The sequence below is a fragment of the Heterocephalus glaber genome, unplaced genomic scaffold (genome assembly GCF_053883595.1).
Source record: "Heterocephalus glaber isolate CG9 unplaced genomic scaffold, H.glaber_assembly_v1.0 deba00001532, whole genome shotgun sequence".
NCBI lineage: Eukaryota > Metazoa > Chordata > Mammalia > Rodentia > Bathyergidae > Heterocephalus > Heterocephalus glaber.
In genome coordinates, this window is record NW_028258330.1 from 19,715,387 (window position 1) to 19,733,494 (window position 18,108).

The following is an 18,108-nucleotide window of genomic DNA, read 5'->3' on the forward strand; positions in this document are numbered from 1 at the left end:
TCATGAGGCGAGATACTTGACTAGCTGGCCCACTTAGCTGTGGCACACAGGTGGGAAGAGGATGTAGCAGTGGGCAGGACCATTAAGAATTTTCTTAGAAAATAATTGGAGGCCTGATCTAGTACATATTGGAAAGGGCAGTCAAGGTTACCACATTTCTACATCATAGAACACAGCCATGTTAAATTTTTTTTCTTTTTTTCCCGGTACCAGGAAACAAACTCAGGACCTTGTGCTTGTCAGCCAGGCACAGCGTCACTGAGCTACATCCCCAGCCCACATCTATGTTAATTTTAAGTCTGGAGAAATCATTTTTTAAATGAATGATGTCAGACTTTGATCTAAGTAACAGAACAAGGTTGTAAGATATTTGTAGAACATCTAATTTTTTTTTTTTTTGGTACCGGGGATCGAACTCAGGTCCTTGCGCTTGCGCAGCAGGCGGCAAAACCACTGAGCTAAATCCCTGGCCCAGAACATCTAATTTTAAGCTACATAAATTTGTGGTAAATCCTTCAAAGTAAACGGTGTCCATATAGGCAGGAACCAGAGTGCTTACAGGAGGTTTGGAATCTGGAGTCCCATACTAACCTCTCTTTGAGCCTCAGTTTTTTTTTTGGTACCGGGGATTGAACTTGACCTTATGATTGCCAGGCAAGTATGGTGCCACTGAGCTAAATCCCCAGCCCAGAGGTTCACATAAGGATATTAGTGCCTGCTTTAGTGTTGTTGTAAGGATTAATGAAGTGAATGGTACACATTACACATTTAGCGTAAGGCCTGATGCGTAGCACTCAGTATACATCAGCTGTCATTTATGATCATATTATTATTTCATTTAACAAGAAGAAATCTGGTATAACCTGAATAAATGAACAGAAATGTTGTACTCATGAATTTCGTAAAGATATCATAATAGCTCCCTAAATTGCTCTGATTCAATAACATTCAATAAAAACCCCCAAAAGATTTCTCAATAGTGGTTTTTTTTTTCGGTACCAGGGATTGAACTCGGGTCCTTGCACTTGCACAGCAGATGGTGAAACCACTGAGCTAAATTCCCGGCCCCAATAGTGATGTTTTTGACTCTTCTAATTATTTGTGTTTTAATTAAGAAAATGTAATAGCATTGACCAGTGTTAAATGACAAAGATGCTGTGCACCACTGCCATTATTTTGTATGACCCTTTATTCTAAACCCTCTCTTCTGTTTCTGAGAACAGCTGTTTGTGACTGTCACTTTCCTATGGGGTGCCCCCTGCAGAGCTGACAGGCCCCACCTCCACTTGATCTTTGGCACAGCTGTCAGCCGGAGAACTGGCAGGCTTTGCCTGCCTGTGAAACCTCCACTAGAAATCTCCTTCACAGTTTTTCAATGACTTAATTTTTTCCTAGTGTCATGTTATAATACAAGGATAGTATAGACTGTGAGGATGTGTGTGTGTTTTCACATTTTTGTCGTTATTGTGTTTGATTCTTTTCTCTTAGAGAAAAGCTCCTGAAAGTTTACAATTGAATTTTAACCTGTCCAATACCAAATTTGTTTTTTTTTAAGGTTTCTTTCTGATGCTTGGAAACTATTCTATGAGCTACAAAGATGGTAATAAATCTTTGCCTCCCACAGTTCAGACCAAGAATTCACTGCAACAAGGTAAACAAAACAAATATATACATACAAATATGCAATATATATTTTTCCTGTTTTTCTCTGGGCTTGCTGTACTTTCACCCTTAGATTCCATCAGGTGATATTTATAGGTAAGTGTAGGGCAGGCTCCCCAGTGGGATAAGAGCACTGTTATAAGGTGAGCTGTGACTCATTTGGGCAGTCTTTGTGCTCTTCCCTCTTGGATGATCAATTTTATTTCCACTCAGAGTTGTAGCAAAGGTAGAAATAACCCCCTCCCAGTTTTTTAGTGTGAGAGTGTGTGTGTGTGTGTGTGTGTGTGTGTGTGTCACTGAGGATTGAACTCAGAAGTGCTTTACCACTAATGTACATCTCCAGTCATTTTTATTTGGAGATAAGGGCTTGCTAAGTTGCCCATGTTGCCCTTAAAACTTTTTTTCTTCTTCTTTTTTTTCCCTTTCAAGGCAGATATGGGACCTCTGAGCTAAATCCCCTTTTGTTGTTGTTGTTCTTATTTTTGGTACCAGGGATTGAACTCAGGACCTTGTGCTACTTTTTGTTGTTTTTTTGAGTCAAGGTCTTGCTATGTAGTTCACACTGGCCTTGAACTCATTATGTAGCCTAGGCTGGCCTCAAATTCATGGAAATCCTCCTGCTTCAGCCTCCCAAGTGCTGGCGCTGAACTTTCAGTCCTCCTGGCTTAACATACTGAGTTGCTATGATTACACATGCACTATCATGCCAGCTTTTGTTAATTTCAAATACTAGAAGTAATAACTTGTATTTGTTATTTGAATTTCTTGCTACTTATTATTTGTTGTTTGTTTGTTTGTTTGTTTGGTACCAGAATTGAACTTGGGACCCTGTACTTGCAAAGCAGGCAGTAGCACCACTGAGCCAAATCCCTGGCCCTGCTGTTTATTTGAATTAAGTCTCCATCCTTTTTTGTGCAAAAGACGGTATTCATCCATAATATGGGGCAAGGAATATGGAAATATCAAGGGGGAGATGGAAGTCCTGCCCAAATATAGTGGCTTTGCACACTGCATACTCTTTTTTCGGATTGTTAGACTAACCCCTTCAAAGATACTTAAAATTTCCGTTATAACAAGTATTAGAAATATTAACAGGGGAAGAAGTTATATTCTTTTCTTTGTTTTCTTTTTGAGACAGGATCTTGCTATGTAGTTCAAGGTGGCCTTGAGCTCACTATGTAGTCCAGACTGGCCTCGAATTAACAGCAATCCTCCTGCCTCAGTCTCCTGAGTACTGGGATTACCAGGATGCACCACCGTGCCTAGCTTCCCGTACTCTTTTGTTTCTTGTACACACTTTTTTTTTTTTTTCCTTTGGTACCAGGGATCAAACTTGGGACCTTGAGCTTGTGAGGCTGGTGGTGGCACCACTGAGCTAAATCCCAGGCCCCGTACACACTTTTTTTTTTAAACCAAGTGTCATCATTCATAGATTTATAAGAAACTTATATTCTGCCTTCCTAGGGAGGGTGTCATAATTGGTAGGGTCCAAGTACAAAATTGAGGACATTTTTTACTTCTTTTTTTATTAGTATATGTTTGCAATATATATTAATTACATTCATCTTGGGAAATTAGTACATATACATACCACATTTTTACTTTCCCTTCTCCTCCTTGCCCTCCTGTTTCCCCCATCTCCAGATCCCCTTTCCATCTACACAAAGGCTACTTCCCTGTTTCCTATCATCTGTCTTTTATTTTGCTGTTTAAATTATTTGTGCTTTGTGTTTCTTATATAAGAAAAAACATGTGATACTTAACCTTCTGTGCCAGATTTATTTTTACTTAGCCTTACGGTCTCAAGGCACATCCATTTTTCTACAAATGACTCAAATTTGTCCTTCTTTTTGGCTGAGTAGTAATCCATTTTGTATATTTACCACATTTTCTTTATGCATTCATAAAACTGAGAACTTTAATGAGCAATTTTTGTTTTCTCTTGAGTGTGCATGAGTACATCCTTTGAAATAAAACATCACTAGTATATGTGGTCCATCTTCACAGAAACATTAAGAAGGATTTTTGGTTGAGTCGGGGAGGTTTTTATTGCACTTGTTTTGGTTAGAGATTTTTTTTTTTTTTTTTTTAGGTATCGGGGATTGAACCTCAGGTCCTTGCGCTTGTGCAGCAGGCAGCGAAACCACTGAGCTAAATCCCCAGCCCCAATTGCCCTTGTTTTTTGTTTGTTTGTTATTTGGAGGCAGGGTCTTGCTATGTAGTTCAGGCTGGCCTTGAACTCACTATGTAGACCAGGTTGGCTGGAAACTTGCAGCAATTCTCCTGACTCAGCCTCCCTGAGTGTTGGGATTACTGGCATGTATCACCTTACCTGGCTATTGCTCTTTTTTTTTTGGTACCGGGGATCAAACTCGGGTCCTTGGGCTTGCGCAGCAGGCAGCGAAACCACTGAGCTAAATCCCTAGCCCTATTGCTCATTTTTTAAGATTGGTTCATACTTGGGAAGTCAGTTGTCTTTGACCTGGTCTTGGGTACCTCTAAAAAATTTAAGGATAATTCAGCTTAGTAGAAGAAATTTTTAAATGAAGAACTTCAGACATTATCTTTAAAGAGTTTTCTTAAAAGCAGTGAGTTCTTGAAAACCAGTTTTCTTCATTTAGATCTGTGTCTCATGTTTATCATTAAATCTAGATATCAGCTGATGGTTATGAAGTAGAAAATCTCATCTCTGAAGACCTCACAAAGAGAAGCCATGGTTTTAGGACAGAGTATTTCATTAAGCCACCAGTCCACGTGACAGTTTCCTTTCCCTTTAATGTGGAAATCTGTAGGATTCACTTAGACCTCACAGCTTGGGGCAGCCAGAATGTCACTGGCCTGGAGATGTACACGTCCACCTTATCCAGCAGAGCCTCTTGGAGTGGGCCCAAGTGCCAGGGCCTCGGCTCCACCGAGCCCTCTGTGCCCAACAAAGAGGCATTCACCTTGGTCGGCAAAGTCTTGCTGAAGAACCAGAGCCAAGTGGTATTCAGCCACCGGGGCTTCAAGGCCAGGCCACCTTTTAGCCCAGTGGAAGTCACACTTCCCTCCCCTGCAGTTATGGCCCAGGAGCTCTGGAATAAAGGGACTCTTTCCCTTTGCCATGTGGCCCACCTCAGGATCTGCATCACCCACGTGACGGGCAGTGGTGTCCCTTGCATCAAGAGGTTGGAGGTGTGGGGTCAGCCGGCCAAGACTTGCTCTCAGGAGGTGATAGACAGTGTCTTGCTGGTGGCCTCAGAGAGTATACCTCAGGACCTGGCCCTGCAGAACCGAGCCTTGCCCATGGAGAGTGACTGTCACTCCGAAGGCCAATCTGAGGGCCAGCAGGCCCCTTCCAGCCTGCGAGAGCTGGCTGAGGTGATTTGGGAAGTGCCTGAGGAGTTCCTGGATCCCATCACCCTGGAGATCATGCCCTGCCCCATGCTGCTGCCCTCGGGCAAGGTCATCGATCAGAGCACCCTAGAGAAGTGTAACCGCAGTGAGGCCACTTGGGGCCGAGTGCCCAGTGACCCATTCACAGGCATTGCCTTCACCCCGCACTCCCAACCCCTGCCACACCCCACCCTGAAGGCCCGCATAGACCACTTCCTGCTCCAGCACTCTGTCCCTAGCTGCCACCTGCTTGGGAGAGCACAGGCTGCATCAGCAGTGACCCCTTCTTCCATAACCCTGCCTTCTCGGAAAAGGAAGCTGGAGCAGGGGCACCGGGCCCCAGACAGTAGCCTTGGTGTGAACACTTCCTGCTTTCGGACCACAAACTTTCTGGTCTCTTCCACTGCTTCAGAACATTCCACCAAGAAAATGAAGGCCACCGACGAGCCTATCCTGATGCACATGGACTGCTCCACAGGTAATGCACCATCCTGTGTCCATGGCCCATTGTCATCCCTGTCCTTGCTGATAGGTGGCACTGCTGCCCTTGGCCCTATGCTTTGCCAGCTTACATCCCTCAGGCTATGTCCATGCTACTCCCATCTCTCTCCTTTTTTTTTCTTTTGAGACAGTCTCAGTATGTAGTTCAGGCTGGCCTCAAACTCATGGTGATCCTCCTGCCTCAGCCTCCTGAGTGCTGGGATTGCAGTCATGCATTACCATGCCCAGCTGCCTTCTCATCTTGTAGGGTACCTCAGTTTTGTCTTTAGATCTGAGAAAATCTGGAGGCCTTGGAGGGGTTGTGTGTGTTCCCCTCTTCCCAGGCTTCTGCCACGTGTGTTCTGTTCTTCCAGCCAGGGAAGGTCCCACTGGTATGTTTGCCTGCCTCAGGCTCCCTTTGTATACCCTGGCCAGGCCAGTGCTTTTTCATGGCTTCAGTCTTCTGGTCTCAGCTGCTAAGAGGAGAGATACTAAGTCCCTCCGAGCAGACCCTGTCTTCTTCTGGGTACCTTCTCCTTTTCTTCCTCCTCCTTTTTGAGGGGAGCAGATGTGAGGCGGGTCTCATCATACAGTCCAATTGGCCCTGAACTTGCTAAATTGACCAAGCTGGTCCCAGACTTGGAATCCTCTGCCTCAGTCTCCCAACTGCTGGGGTAACAGGCGTGTGCCATCATACCCAGGCCTTATGGTATGGTTTATGTTCCTCCTCTATCAGGGGCTTCTCTGGAGTGTTATTTCTAACCTTTACAGTTGAATACTGATAGAAGCATGTCAGGTCCTCTTTGCCATACCTCACCACAAGGCGCCACAAAAACCAGGAGTGGCAGAGCACTAGGGTGCGGGCCTTCTTTTCAGGAGCAAAAAGCCACACTAAAGATAGTGTACTCAGTAAATGTGGGGCTGGATCACACATTTTTTAATGTGAGACTGAAGCCTCCGTGATCCCCACCTCTTCTCAGGGTGACACCAGGGATTTCTGGGACCCACCATGCTGCCGTCTCTGAGGAGAGCAACCTGGCTCATGTGGCCACCTCTGCAGCTGCATGCACTCGGCAGCCATGTAGCTATGCTGGAACAGAGCTGTAATCAAAGCCCCCACCCACTCTGTGTGTTTACTAGGCTCAGCTTTGGAGGCCATTGTTCTACTGAACCCCACATTCGTGTCCATGTTCATACCCTGAACGTGAAAGACCATGTGTTGTTCCAAATAAGATTGACAAGCAGTGTATTTAATTCTAGTGAAGGCAAGGGAAAAGAGAAATGAAGGAATAGAAATATAAAATGTCTTCTTGGCTGAGAGCAGCCTGAGTGGAAATTCTAGGGCTTTAATTAGGACATCACCTTCACATCAGAGTGATGATTTAGGGCAGAGACCTTTGTTTGTTTTCTTTTTTGTTTTGTTTTTTTGAGTGAAACAACCACTATTCTCCTTGTCCTTCTTTGATGGCAGTTAGGTTTTTGTTTCTGTTTTATTTTGTTTGACACAGGCTCTCCCATGTAGTCCATGGCTGGCCTTGAACTGGTTGTATAGCCCAGGCTAGTTTTGAACTGATGGTTCTGCCTCAGCCTCCTAAGGGCTAGGCTAACAGGCATGCAGCTGCATCTAGTGAGTTAGATCGTTTCTAATTTTCTGCTGATACAAATAGTGCTGCATAGGGCTGGGGATTTAGCTCAGTGGTTCTGCCCCCTGCTTGGCAAGCGCAAGGACCGGAGTTTGATCCCTGGTACCAAAAAAAAAAAAAAAAAAAAAAAATAGTGCTGCACAGAATCAGCCTTGTCGTATATAATTTTGCATCTGTGCAAAGAGCTCTAGAAGCTCACAGAAGGGGATTCTGGGTCAAAAGCTACCTGCTATGAATTTGATAGACATTGTTGAGTTGCCCTTTCAGCTGACCCACCAGCAGTGTGTGAGATTTCTCAACCACACTGACACAGTATATTCTCAGACTATCATGTGATAGGTAAAAAATGGTATCTTAGGGTTGGGGATTTAGCTCAGTGGTTCCACCACCTGCCTTGCAAGTGAGAGGTCCCGAATTCGATCCCCAGTACAAAAAAAAAGGTATCTTATATTGCTTTAGTGTTCATAGCTCTTATAGTGAGTGTGAGCAGTTCTCAGATGATAAAAAAACTATTTGTTTTCTTTTCTATGATATGTCCCATTTTCTTTGCTCCTGTTAGTTGTTGATCTTTTAAAAAGTCATTTCTAAGAGCCCTTTGACTATCCCTTAAAACTCCTAAGGCTGAGGACTGAACTCAGGGGCACTCTACCACTGAGCTACATCCCTGGCAGTTTTTTTTCTATTTTTTTTTTTCTATCATCTATCTTTCATTTTACTCTTTATTTATTTATTTTATTTTATTTTTTTGGAACTGGGAATTGAACTCAGGACCTTGTGCTTGTGAGGCAGGCGCCGGAACTACTGAGCTAAATCCCCGGTCCTGCTGTTTATTTATACTTCAAGTTTCTCATATAAGATAAACTGTGTGACATTTAAATTTGTGCATCTGATTTATTTCACTTAACATTGTGGTCTCAAAGTGCATCCATTTTCCTGCACATGACACAAGTTTATCCTTCTTTATGGTTTATTTTTCTGTTTTGGTTTTTTTTGGTACTGGGGATCGAACTCAGGTCCTTGCGCTTGCGAGGCATATTTTTCTGTTTTGAAGCAGAGTCGCACTAAGTTGCCCAAGCTGTTCTCAAATTTGTGATCCTCCTGCCTCAGCCTCCCAAGTAGCTGGAATTACAAGTGTGCCCCGCTGTGTCTGGCTAGCCCTTTGACTTTGATGTCAGCTGAAAATACATTTTCACACTTTATTATTTGTCTTTTGGTGGAACAGGACATCTTGGGTCAGGCTTTGTCTCAGTGAATTTCTTTTTTCTTCATAAAAAGAATTTGAAAATTTTCCTTTTCTGTACTCTAGAACAATTTAATAGAGTAATATACTCTATACATATTAGGTAGACCTCCTTGGTTATTGTTAGGGCCTGGTACTTTTGGAAGACATCTCTTTGACAGCTTTTTTTTTCCTTATGAAAACTACTCTGCGTAGATTTTATCAGTCTTTTAATTTCCTGTTTTTCTGTAATAGGTTATACAAATGGTATGCTTAATGGTTACATCTGTGTCCTTAGTTTGGAGAGTACATTTTAGTTAACATGATCCCAGAAGCTTCTGGAAGCATCTGAGATGCAGTGAATGAAACAAGGAGAAAGGTCCTTTAACCTTGTCTGTCTATGGAGGTCTCTGTATCTTACAACGGTAGATGAATCATTCCACTTTCCTGTTTGTGGCAGTCTTGCAAATTCTGCCACTGGGCAGGTCCTGGGATCTTACTTGAGCAGCTATCTCCCTTCTCTTTTGCCTCCACTCTTATCCTACAGCAGGTTTTCTGCTGACCATTCAGCTGTGTGATGGCCTGGCCAGAGAGACTGAGGTTTTGTATCTGCCAGGAGAGAGAGACACTCACCCAGACAGTCCATGCAGCAGCCCTGCAGGGTGTAGGGGCCCCAGTGAGAAGAGCCAGGACAGAAAGGACTGAGGCTGCTGGGGAGGGAAAAGGGCCAGGGGCAGGGGCTAGGCTGGCCTTTGCTTGTTGGTAGTTTCTTTGACAGCCCTAGAAATGCCTTTGGGGAGGTGGGTCCAGTTCTGCAGTGGAGCCACAAGGTGGCCCCTGTCTGCCCCATGCTTTGTCTAGAAAGGGTTGAGCAGGCCCGGCCTTGAAGGCATGGTGACTATCAGGCTTCCCTGGGGCGGTGTTCTGTCTACTTTCACATGTCTCTGAAGTTTGAAGTGCTGTTTTATAGCATAGTATATATTCAGTATGCTTTTCTTTTGCCCAGCCTCTCTCTGGATGTTATGGTCTGTGCATCTCTCAACAGAATCAGTGTCCCATGAGCAAAAGCTGTCACAAAGCTTGGAAATGGCCTTGATGACCACCCTTGGCTCTATGCCTTCCTTCACACCCCGGCTGAATAGGGGACAGCTCCAGCACCTGGGCACAAGAGGAAGCAGCACTTCGGGGAGGCCAGGCGCCAGCTCAGGTAACCCAGGCCCATTGTTTCCTTAGAGCATAGAATGGTGGTCTATCTCTGTGCAGGATGCTGGACCTTCTCCCTGTGGACCAGCTCCCTCCTCAGTGCCAACCCCTTTCCTGGGGAGAGACCTCTGCCTTCTCCACAGAGGTGCAGGCTGCCTGGAAGTGAACCACATGGGGAGGGCCTTCCTTGGTCACCCTTACTCATGCTGTGGACCCGGGGCCTAGCTACCCTCTGCTGTATTGTTTTTGTAACATCCAATGTTAATTATTCTCTCCTGATGACTTTTGCTTCTCCTTTTTTGTTTATTTTCCTAATCTCACCTATATCCCACATCACAGCTGGGGAACTTTATGTTAGTCATTCTATTTTTTATTTTTATAGCAAAACATTTATTGGTACATTTTAGGCATACATAATGATAATACCCATCAGGGAATTTGCACCTGTACATGGTATATCCCACCTCTTTTTTCCCATTCCTCCCCTCCCCTTATACCCCCTCCCCTCCCTATATGCAAAAGCTTTGTTTCCATTTTTTTTCCTTCTATTTTTTTTCTTGCACTTTACTTCCTTTCTCTCTCCCTCTTCCCTTGTTCCCCTTTGAACATTTTCTTCCCATTTCTCAATATCTGTTATACGGGGGTTTTTTTTGGTATCAGGGATCGAACTCAGGACCTTGCGCTTGCGAGGCAGACGCTGGAACCACTGAGCTAAATCCCTGGCCCCTGTTATACAGTTTTATGTACATGCAAAGGGAAGTTCAGAATTCAGGATGTCATCTTCACCCTTTCCTAATATTTTCATCAGTGTCCTAGTGGTGGCCTACTAGGGCAGTTTTTGCCTTAAATGAACCTGAGCCCACATTATATGGTAGAGTGTATTGGGATACAAAGTGAGAGGAGCCGATTGGAATGCTGGGCACTTTTTACCAGGTGACACCCAGTGGGGGTGATGATATGGCAGATACCTGATTCCCCCTGCCTACACAAAGCCTGTCCCTTCTCTTGTCATCTGGATTCCAGGCCACCTCCCTGTCTCACTCCTGCCTACTCTGATTGTTTCCACCTTGACCATTCCCAAGACCCTGTGTTACCAGAGTGACCCCAGATGCAGTGACTGCTGCCCTCTCGGCATCCTGAGATGTGCTGACCAGCCTCCATTCCAAGTCATTTGCTCTCATGGCCTTTTCTTCCTGTCTTCAGTGTTCTCACTTCAGTTTCCATTGCCAGCTTCCTTCTCTGCCAGTCTGGCCCTGGACCCTCTTTTTGTCACCCTAGTGAGAGTCACTTAAAGTGCTGCTTTTGCGGCTCCTGCCTTTCCTTGGCATTCAGACCCTGGCCTCCCTCACTGCTTCTTGGCGGCCTCTTTTCCTAGTTTCTTGACCAAAGGCCAACTCCTGCTCCGAGGCTCCCCTTCCCTGCCCCCATCAGCCCATCTGGGCAAAGAGCAGTGTCTTCCATCCAGGTCTGGCCTTTAACATAGAAGTTGTCATCCCGCTGTCCTTAGTGTGCTCCACTGCATTCCATTCATTATCAAGGGCGTTAGTCCTCCTCCAGTATGGATCTCCACTGAGTCCTCTCTCCTCTGTGTCCCAGGGCTCCATTTTGGCACCAGCTCCTGTTCCTCTCCCACAGCCTCTGCAGTAGCCCTGTTGGTCCCTATGGTCCCTTTGCTTCCCACACAGGAGTCAAAGTGCTCTTAAAATGTGAACAGGGTCATAGAGCTGCCCTTCTTAGGGTCCTTCCCTGGCAGCCCCTGAACTTACACGCTAACCTCCTGCTGCCTCTGGAGCCCGCTTGCTGGAGGGCTTGTCTCCCCACCCTCAGTGTCACTTGAAGCCACATTTTCACTCATTCCCACAAAGCCTATCCTTTTTGTTGTCTGCTGTCCCTTCCTTCCTTCCTTCCTTCCTTCCTTCCTTCCTTCCTTCCTTCCTTCCTTCCTTTCTCTCTGTCTCTGTCTCTCCCTCTCTCTCTCTCTCTCTGTCTCTCTCTCTCTCAATGTCCTGCAGAGGACCTTCTCTGCAGAAGGAACATCAGGCCAACAGCAGCAGAGTGTGTCAGGAAGGACTGACTTGATATTTTTGGGCCCTGCAGGACAGTACTGAGGGTGAAGGGGAGGCTGGACAGGCCAGGCAAGCGCTTTTTTTTTGGTGCTGGGGATCAAACTCGGGGTCTTGTGCTTTCGAGGTAGGTGGTGGAACCACTGAGCTAAATCTCCGGCCCAAGCACTTTTTGACTGTACCAGAAAGTGGCTGAAGTGTAGGTCAGGTTTTACCCATGCAGCAGTGGGGGCAGCTTCAAGAAGAGATGGTGAGGAGACCAGAGGAGAGAGAGCCAGGAGAAAGGTGCACAGGTGGCCTGGATTATGGGACAAACATGAATGGAGAGAGGGGCTGGGATCAAGAAAAATTTCCAAGGCAAATTGGTTTGAGGTACCTCTGGGGTTCTCCAGGGAGTGGTGGCTAGGAATAGAGAAGTGGCCACAAGGAGGACAAGCAAGTATAGCACTCACCCCTTCAGAGCATTTGTGTGTGGGAGCAGCTTTCTCAGGCAAAGGCTGCAGGGAAGGAAGAGCCAGGAGTGCAGTGTGGGGCAGGGTACCGGTGGCTGAAGCCCAAGTGAGTCAGGTGAAAGGAGCCTGCCCAAGGGAGTCAGGTGAAAGAGCCAAGGGCAGCAGGGGAGGGGGGACAGTGAGGTCAGAAGAGGGATGCAGACAGACCTCAATTGGCCCCCCTGGTGGCCTGCATCCACCTGACTCCCTGACTTTGGTATCCGGGGCCACTTTCTTGGTTCCTTTTCCTTGTCCCATCTCACCTTTCTTGCACTTTAGTCAGGATGAGTTTGTGCCTTTCCATTGCTTTGGCAGGGGAAGTATACCTTGCTAGGAGACCAGGAGGAAGGGTTCAGACACCAGCTGCTTTTGAGCAGTCGAGAGAGCACCAAGAGTTGTTCAGAGGAGGCAGAGAGCGTTGCCAGGTACCCCTGGTGCCCTGCCCCTCTCCTTCATGAGTAGCTGGAGTAGGCAAGGGATAGAGAAGCCAGGCTGACCAGCCTCTCATACAGAGGAATCCTGGAGCTCCCTCCCTAATCCTCGCCTGTTCTTCTGATTTACCAGGGCAGCCTGGCTGCCACCCAGGCCCCGAGTGCACCTCCTGCAAAAGAGTGTTTTCTTCCTACTTCAAAAAGGAGCCCATGTACCAGCTGCCCTGTGGCCACCTCCTGTGCCGCCCTTGCCTGGGTGAGAAGCAGCACTCCCTGCCCATGACCTGCACAGCCTGCCAGCAGCCCTTCACCAGCCAGGATGTGCTGCGGGTGCACTTCTGACTGACCAGCCTCAGCTGGAGACAGCCATCACTGGAAGGAGCCAGTGGGGAGCAGGATTGGGGTCACAGCACCTCTGCGGTTTGGCCAGAGACAGGCACAGAGCTGCCTGTTCTCTTTCTGGGCTTTGTCACCTCACAGTGCAGCACAGGGGTGGGGGGCAGGCTTACTTCTATTCAGGTGGCCACAAGATAAAGCCATAGACTGGGTAGGGAGGGTTGGGGAGATATCCCTGCTCTCCTGTACCTCCCTGCCATGCCCCTGCCAACACCTGCCCAGGGTGGGCACCCCTCCTGAAGGCATCCCACATTGTCTGCACACCCCCTCCCAGCAAAGCCTGCAGAGTGGGGCACAGTGAACTGCTCAGGGTCACCCAGAAGTAAACCACACGGGGCTTGGGGTGCATGACTCAGCCCCTGCCCCCAGCTGGCAACACCTGTGGCCTTAATAAAGTGATGGTTGACGTCCTCCTTGGGGAGCACCTGTGTCATCATACTCCTGTCCCCATTTGTCCATTAAGTGACTGTCACGGGGCACCCATGAAAGGACAAAAGCTAGATGGCGTGTTCAGTCTGCCCTGTGTTGTGAGGGCCCCAGGTCAGGGTTTGCAGTAGGCATCACCGTGGGGGCTGTGTAGCCTCCATCTGCAAGGTACCAGTGCAGCGCTGTCATGGAGAAAACACCTGTGCAGCATGTGGCCCATTTCAGGAAAAAATTTGTGTTTATAGGCTGTCTTTGTTTTTTTTTCTATTCACAATCTAGCTTTATGGAGTCCCAAAGGATATGTATTCCTACAGCTTTGCTTACCATATCAAATAGATTCTAGTCACCTGAAGATTCAGTGAGGAAATACACCACGCTATTCTGTGCACTTCCGAGCACACTGGGGAGACTCAGCCTGACGTGCTCCTGCTTAACCCTGAGGTTAATGGCAAGCCTTGTGGGCAGCCCATTTCTTGTCCCCTCAGGCCACCCAGGGCTAGGGGCAGGATTTAGAGGTCTGCAGTTGTGTTCAGGGAATGTGCATTTGTCAGGAGAACCCTGACACTTGGCACCTGGATGCAGCCCTCATGTGAACCCTTGGGGACTGCATACCCCAGCAGGCCCATGGGCTTCCAGCTCTGTTCCCGGGCGGGGGCTACTGTCCCTCTCCTGTGTTCCTGGAAAGCCCCAGGACACACTACTGCACCTCAGCCTGTTCCCCTACCCCTGCAGCTCAGTCCTCAATGCTCTCAGTGCTTGAGAGCCTCTCTCTCAGCAATGTCCTGTCTGCCCTCCCCTGGAAGCCACCAGTGTGGGGTCAGCATCAGCCCAGAGTGCCCAAATGAGGGCAAAGCCACCTCCCTTCTGGCACAGGTGCTTGGAGCTGCTGCAGAGTCTGGGGATCTGCATTTGTGATGGGTTTCTGCTTCCTAGCCAGCTGGTGGAAAACCAGGCACAGTAACCACTGGATGGGCAGGACCTGCCCTGGTCCAGGTGGAACCACCCCCAAAACCCTTGCAGATGCATCCATTTTTTCCTTATTTTACAGATTCCCCTAAAAGGAAGTGCTCTTTTAACCACTTTTTGCCATAAACATTCTGAGCACCACTGGGCTCCATTTCTGCCTTCCAGAAAATGGGAATAAAATTTCTCTTGCTACTATCTGGCCCTGAGGCAATTTATTTTTCACCAGAGCCTGGGGCCAAGCACAAAGCAGCTTTCCAGTAAATACAAAGAGTTCAACTCCACTGATCGAGAAGACTCAGGGCCTCATGGCCTTGCTTTGCACCCCCGCCCCTCTGACTGCAGGGGGCTTGTGTCTTCTGGTGTCTTTGACTCAGTGGGGCATGAAGCACAGAGCTCAAGGCTGGTGGGGGCCCCTCTGCAGGCAGGATGTAGGGCAGCTTCATGAGGCTGGGTTCCTGGGCGGCTTTGTCTCCAGATCTCCATCCCTGAGGTACACAGGTGAGGCATGGCAGGCTACCGTGTGGGCCCAAAGTCTCCAGCCCTTGGCTGCTCCCTCTCCTCACTTGCAGAGGCTGGGCGATGCCAGGTGCCATCGCTGCTTGCAGTTGCCCCTGCAGCCCGTGAGCTGGCAGAAGGCTGGCTCTGTCAAAATTAGCCCCAAAGGTAGAAGTACAAGAAACAAATGGCCAGAAAGAAGAGGAATAGCTGCTCAGTGCTCACGGAGAATCCCGTCTGCCTTCAGCTGAGTAGCTGTGTCCTATAGCCCCTGGGTGCTGGGGCTGAGTAGGCTCCTCTTGCCCTACACCTGTTCTGCTTCCTCAGGTAGGTCTCCAGCTTGAGGCCACTCAGCTGCTAGGCACCTTTCCATTCCCCAGGAAATGCTGGAAGTAGGTCTGTAGACAAAGAGACCTGCCCCTGTTGCTCAGCCTCCTCTGGTGGCATTGTGATGCTGGCCTGACTGCCATTATGATGGCCGCTGGGTGGGGGTGGGGCTGCTTCGGGCAGGGCCCCTCACGCAGAACTCTCATGGGCATCATGAACCAGCTCCCTCCCTAGGCCTGCTGTTACCTGGCCCAGTCTCCCAGCCAGCATCTTCCCTCCATTCTGGGCAGGGGAGGGTCTAGGCTGGGAATTGGCCAAAGCTGTGCTGTCCAGTGTAGTGGCTTCTAGCCACATGTGGTTCTTGACTTAAAAGCAAATATAATGTAAGACTCAGTTCCTAGTCCTGCCAGCCACATTTCTACAGTAGTCACATGTGGGTGTGTATTGGACTACGCAGACAATGACCAGTTCCACCACAGGAAGTTCCACTGGCCAGTGCTAGATCAAATAGGAACTTGGTGAGACTGTCCCTGGGAGCCCTTTACCACTATGAACCTGTCCATGGGACAGGAGAGAAGGCTCTACTTGGAAAGAGCAGCATAGTGTGTGGGGTTTTTCTTGGGGGTGAGGTAGATGAGCTTGAACCTCATTCCCCCTGCACCAGGCACTGCCTTGGGTGGCACCCCCTGACCTACACTCCCTTCCATACCAAGAGCTGCCAAGAGTGACCCTGCCACTCTTGATGACCCAAAGGATGACACAGTTTCCCACTGGCGCAGAGATAAGAAGATGAAGGAGGAACAAAGCCTTGGGGTGGTGGGTAAGTTTTCTTTCCATGAAGTTTGAACCAATAACAAGATGATGTTTGGGCGGAGCAGAATAGTTCAGTGCTATAGCCAAGTGTTACAGCTCTGAGGCACAGCTGAACTTTACAGCTCAGTGTGGCAGCTCTGCGTCACAGCTCTCATAATTTGAAGACTCAAGAATCTGATGGTCAGTTGAAGAGGTGGAGATAAAAACCTTTATTACACCAGCAAATCCTGGTGGGCTCAGAGGAGTCTTGAGTGCTCTACCAGAAATGAGAGCCTCCTTATATAGGGATATACAGGGTAGGCCAGCATGCTCAATGAAGCAGGAGGAAGAGTTACAGAACATTCCTGAAGCAAAGGGGCGGAGTTACAGAACATTACTGAGAGGGAGCGGAGCTTAACAGAACCTTCTTGTGAGGGGGCAGAGTTTAACAGAACATTCCTGAAAGGTCACACAGTTCAAACAGCCACAAACCATTTTGATACATTGGGCAGGAGCCCAGCAGCACAAACTTACATGTCCAAAGAAAACATTCTGTGGAAAACAAATGGAGGCGAGGCAAGGGCCTGTCTTATTGTGTAGCACTTCTCTATCAATGACAACACCTGTATCCACACGATCACGACACAACTTCTCAAACATTTGGTGTTTTCCTTTGCAACACTCTTCTATAAGGAAAAAAAGAAGCTTTTGTTGTTGTTTTGGGGACTTTGTTTTTGCTGTGCTGGGGATCAAATCCAGGGCCTCACATGCTAGGCATCTTGGGGTAGGGGTGGGGGTGGGGGACAAAAAACAGCTTGTTTGCAGATGGGTAGAAATAACCCAAGACAGAGCCTAAGTAGTTGTTTCACTACTGTAAAAACCCAAAACTAGGCCTAAGTACATATGGAAACTTAGTGTATTATAAAAGGTGGCATCACAAATTAACAGTATAAATGGGCCTTTCAGCAAGCAGTGCTGGAGTCACTAGGAACAAGAAACTGAGTAAGAAGTAGAGGAAAATATCCAGGCATGGCACTCTTGTAATCACTGCATTCTGGGAAGCTGAGGCAGGAGGATCATAAGTCTGAGCCCAGCTTGGGCAGTTTGGTGACTTGACACAACCTTGTCTCAAAAAAATTTTTTAAATACTTGGGGATATAGCTCTCTAAAGGTCTTGGGTTCAATCCCCAACAAGGTGGGTGGTGGCTACAGTAAGGGGAAAGATCAACAAATTTTCCATTAAAATATAAACATAAAACTGGGAAAATAATTTTCAATTTGTATTACAATAGTTAATGTCCATAACATATATCTTATAAAAATAAGGCATTTATAAAGAAATACAGATGGCTTTTTTGCAGTACTTCAGACTGAGCTACACAGCTCTTTTTAAAAATTTTATTTTGAGGGCCGGGTATTTAGCTCAGTGGTGCAGCCACCTGCCTCGCAAGCACAAGGTCCCGAGTTCAATCCCTAGAACTAAAAAAAATAAATAAAATAAAATTTTATTTTGAGACCATCTTACTAAATTACTCTGGCTGGCTTTGAACTTATGATCCTCCTGCCTTAGCCTCTAGAATAACTGATATTACAGGTCTGCACCACTGTGCCTGGCCATAAATGGGTTTCAAAGATGTAAAAAATGCTTAACTTTGGTCATGATATAGTGAAATAAAAAAGAACCCCAAAATACAATTTCTTGCTTAGCAGATTATCAAAAATCCCAATGTTTGGCCATAGCCCATTGGTGAGGCTGTGTTAACAGCTCCTGTCATACTCTGCTGGGGGGACACAAAGGGTACAACCTCTGTGGTAGGGCATGTGACAGTATCTAGTCAGGTCTCTAATGTACATGTATCCTTTGGTTCACTACCCAACTTCTAGGATTCCAGTCCAAGCATCCTCTGGAAAGATGTGTAAAGAATTCCTGCCTCTGGGTGTGGTGACACACCTGTAGCCCCTGGGGGGCTAAGGAAGGAGGATCACTTGAGACCAGAAATTTGAAGCCAAACCCAAGGAACAGACAAACAGGCAGAGACCTTGTCTTTAAAGAAAAAAGAAAAGAAAAAAAAAGAAAGAATTCCTGCCCTACCAGCAAGTAGGTTGGGCTGCCAGGGCTGGTCCTTGTAGGACCCAGGA

At 47.2% G+C, this 18,108-nt stretch overlaps 1 protein-coding gene and 1 long non-coding RNA gene across 4 annotated transcripts in view; one reads left to right on the top strand and one right to left on the bottom strand.

The window, feature by feature from the left end:
• The window catches only part of Ubox5 (U-box domain containing 5), a 38,450-nt gene extending 25,074 nt beyond the window's left edge, over positions 1 to 13,376 (top strand). For 2 of the 3 annotated variants that reach the window (XM_004840699.3, XM_004840698.4), the window contains exons 3-6: positions 1,556 to 1,651; positions 4,315 to 5,515; positions 9,425 to 9,586; positions 12,701 to 13,376. In XM_004840699.3, coding sequence (XP_004840756.1) covers positions 1,598 to 1,651; positions 4,315 to 5,515; positions 9,425 to 9,586; positions 12,701 to 12,909 — 1,626 coding nt within the window. In that variant the 5' untranslated portion in view covers positions 1,556 to 1,597 and the 3' untranslated portion in view covers positions 12,910 to 13,376. The remainder of the gene's footprint in view (positions 1 to 1,555; positions 1,652 to 4,314; positions 5,516 to 9,424; positions 9,587 to 12,700) is intronic. The other variant, XM_087188720.1, reaches the window with a different exon arrangement.
• LOC147824678 (uncharacterized) overlaps positions 1 to 18,108 on the bottom strand; it is a 46,768-nt gene that overhangs the window by 21,968 nt on the left and 6,692 nt on the right. The gene's annotated exons all lie outside the window — the stretch shown is intronic.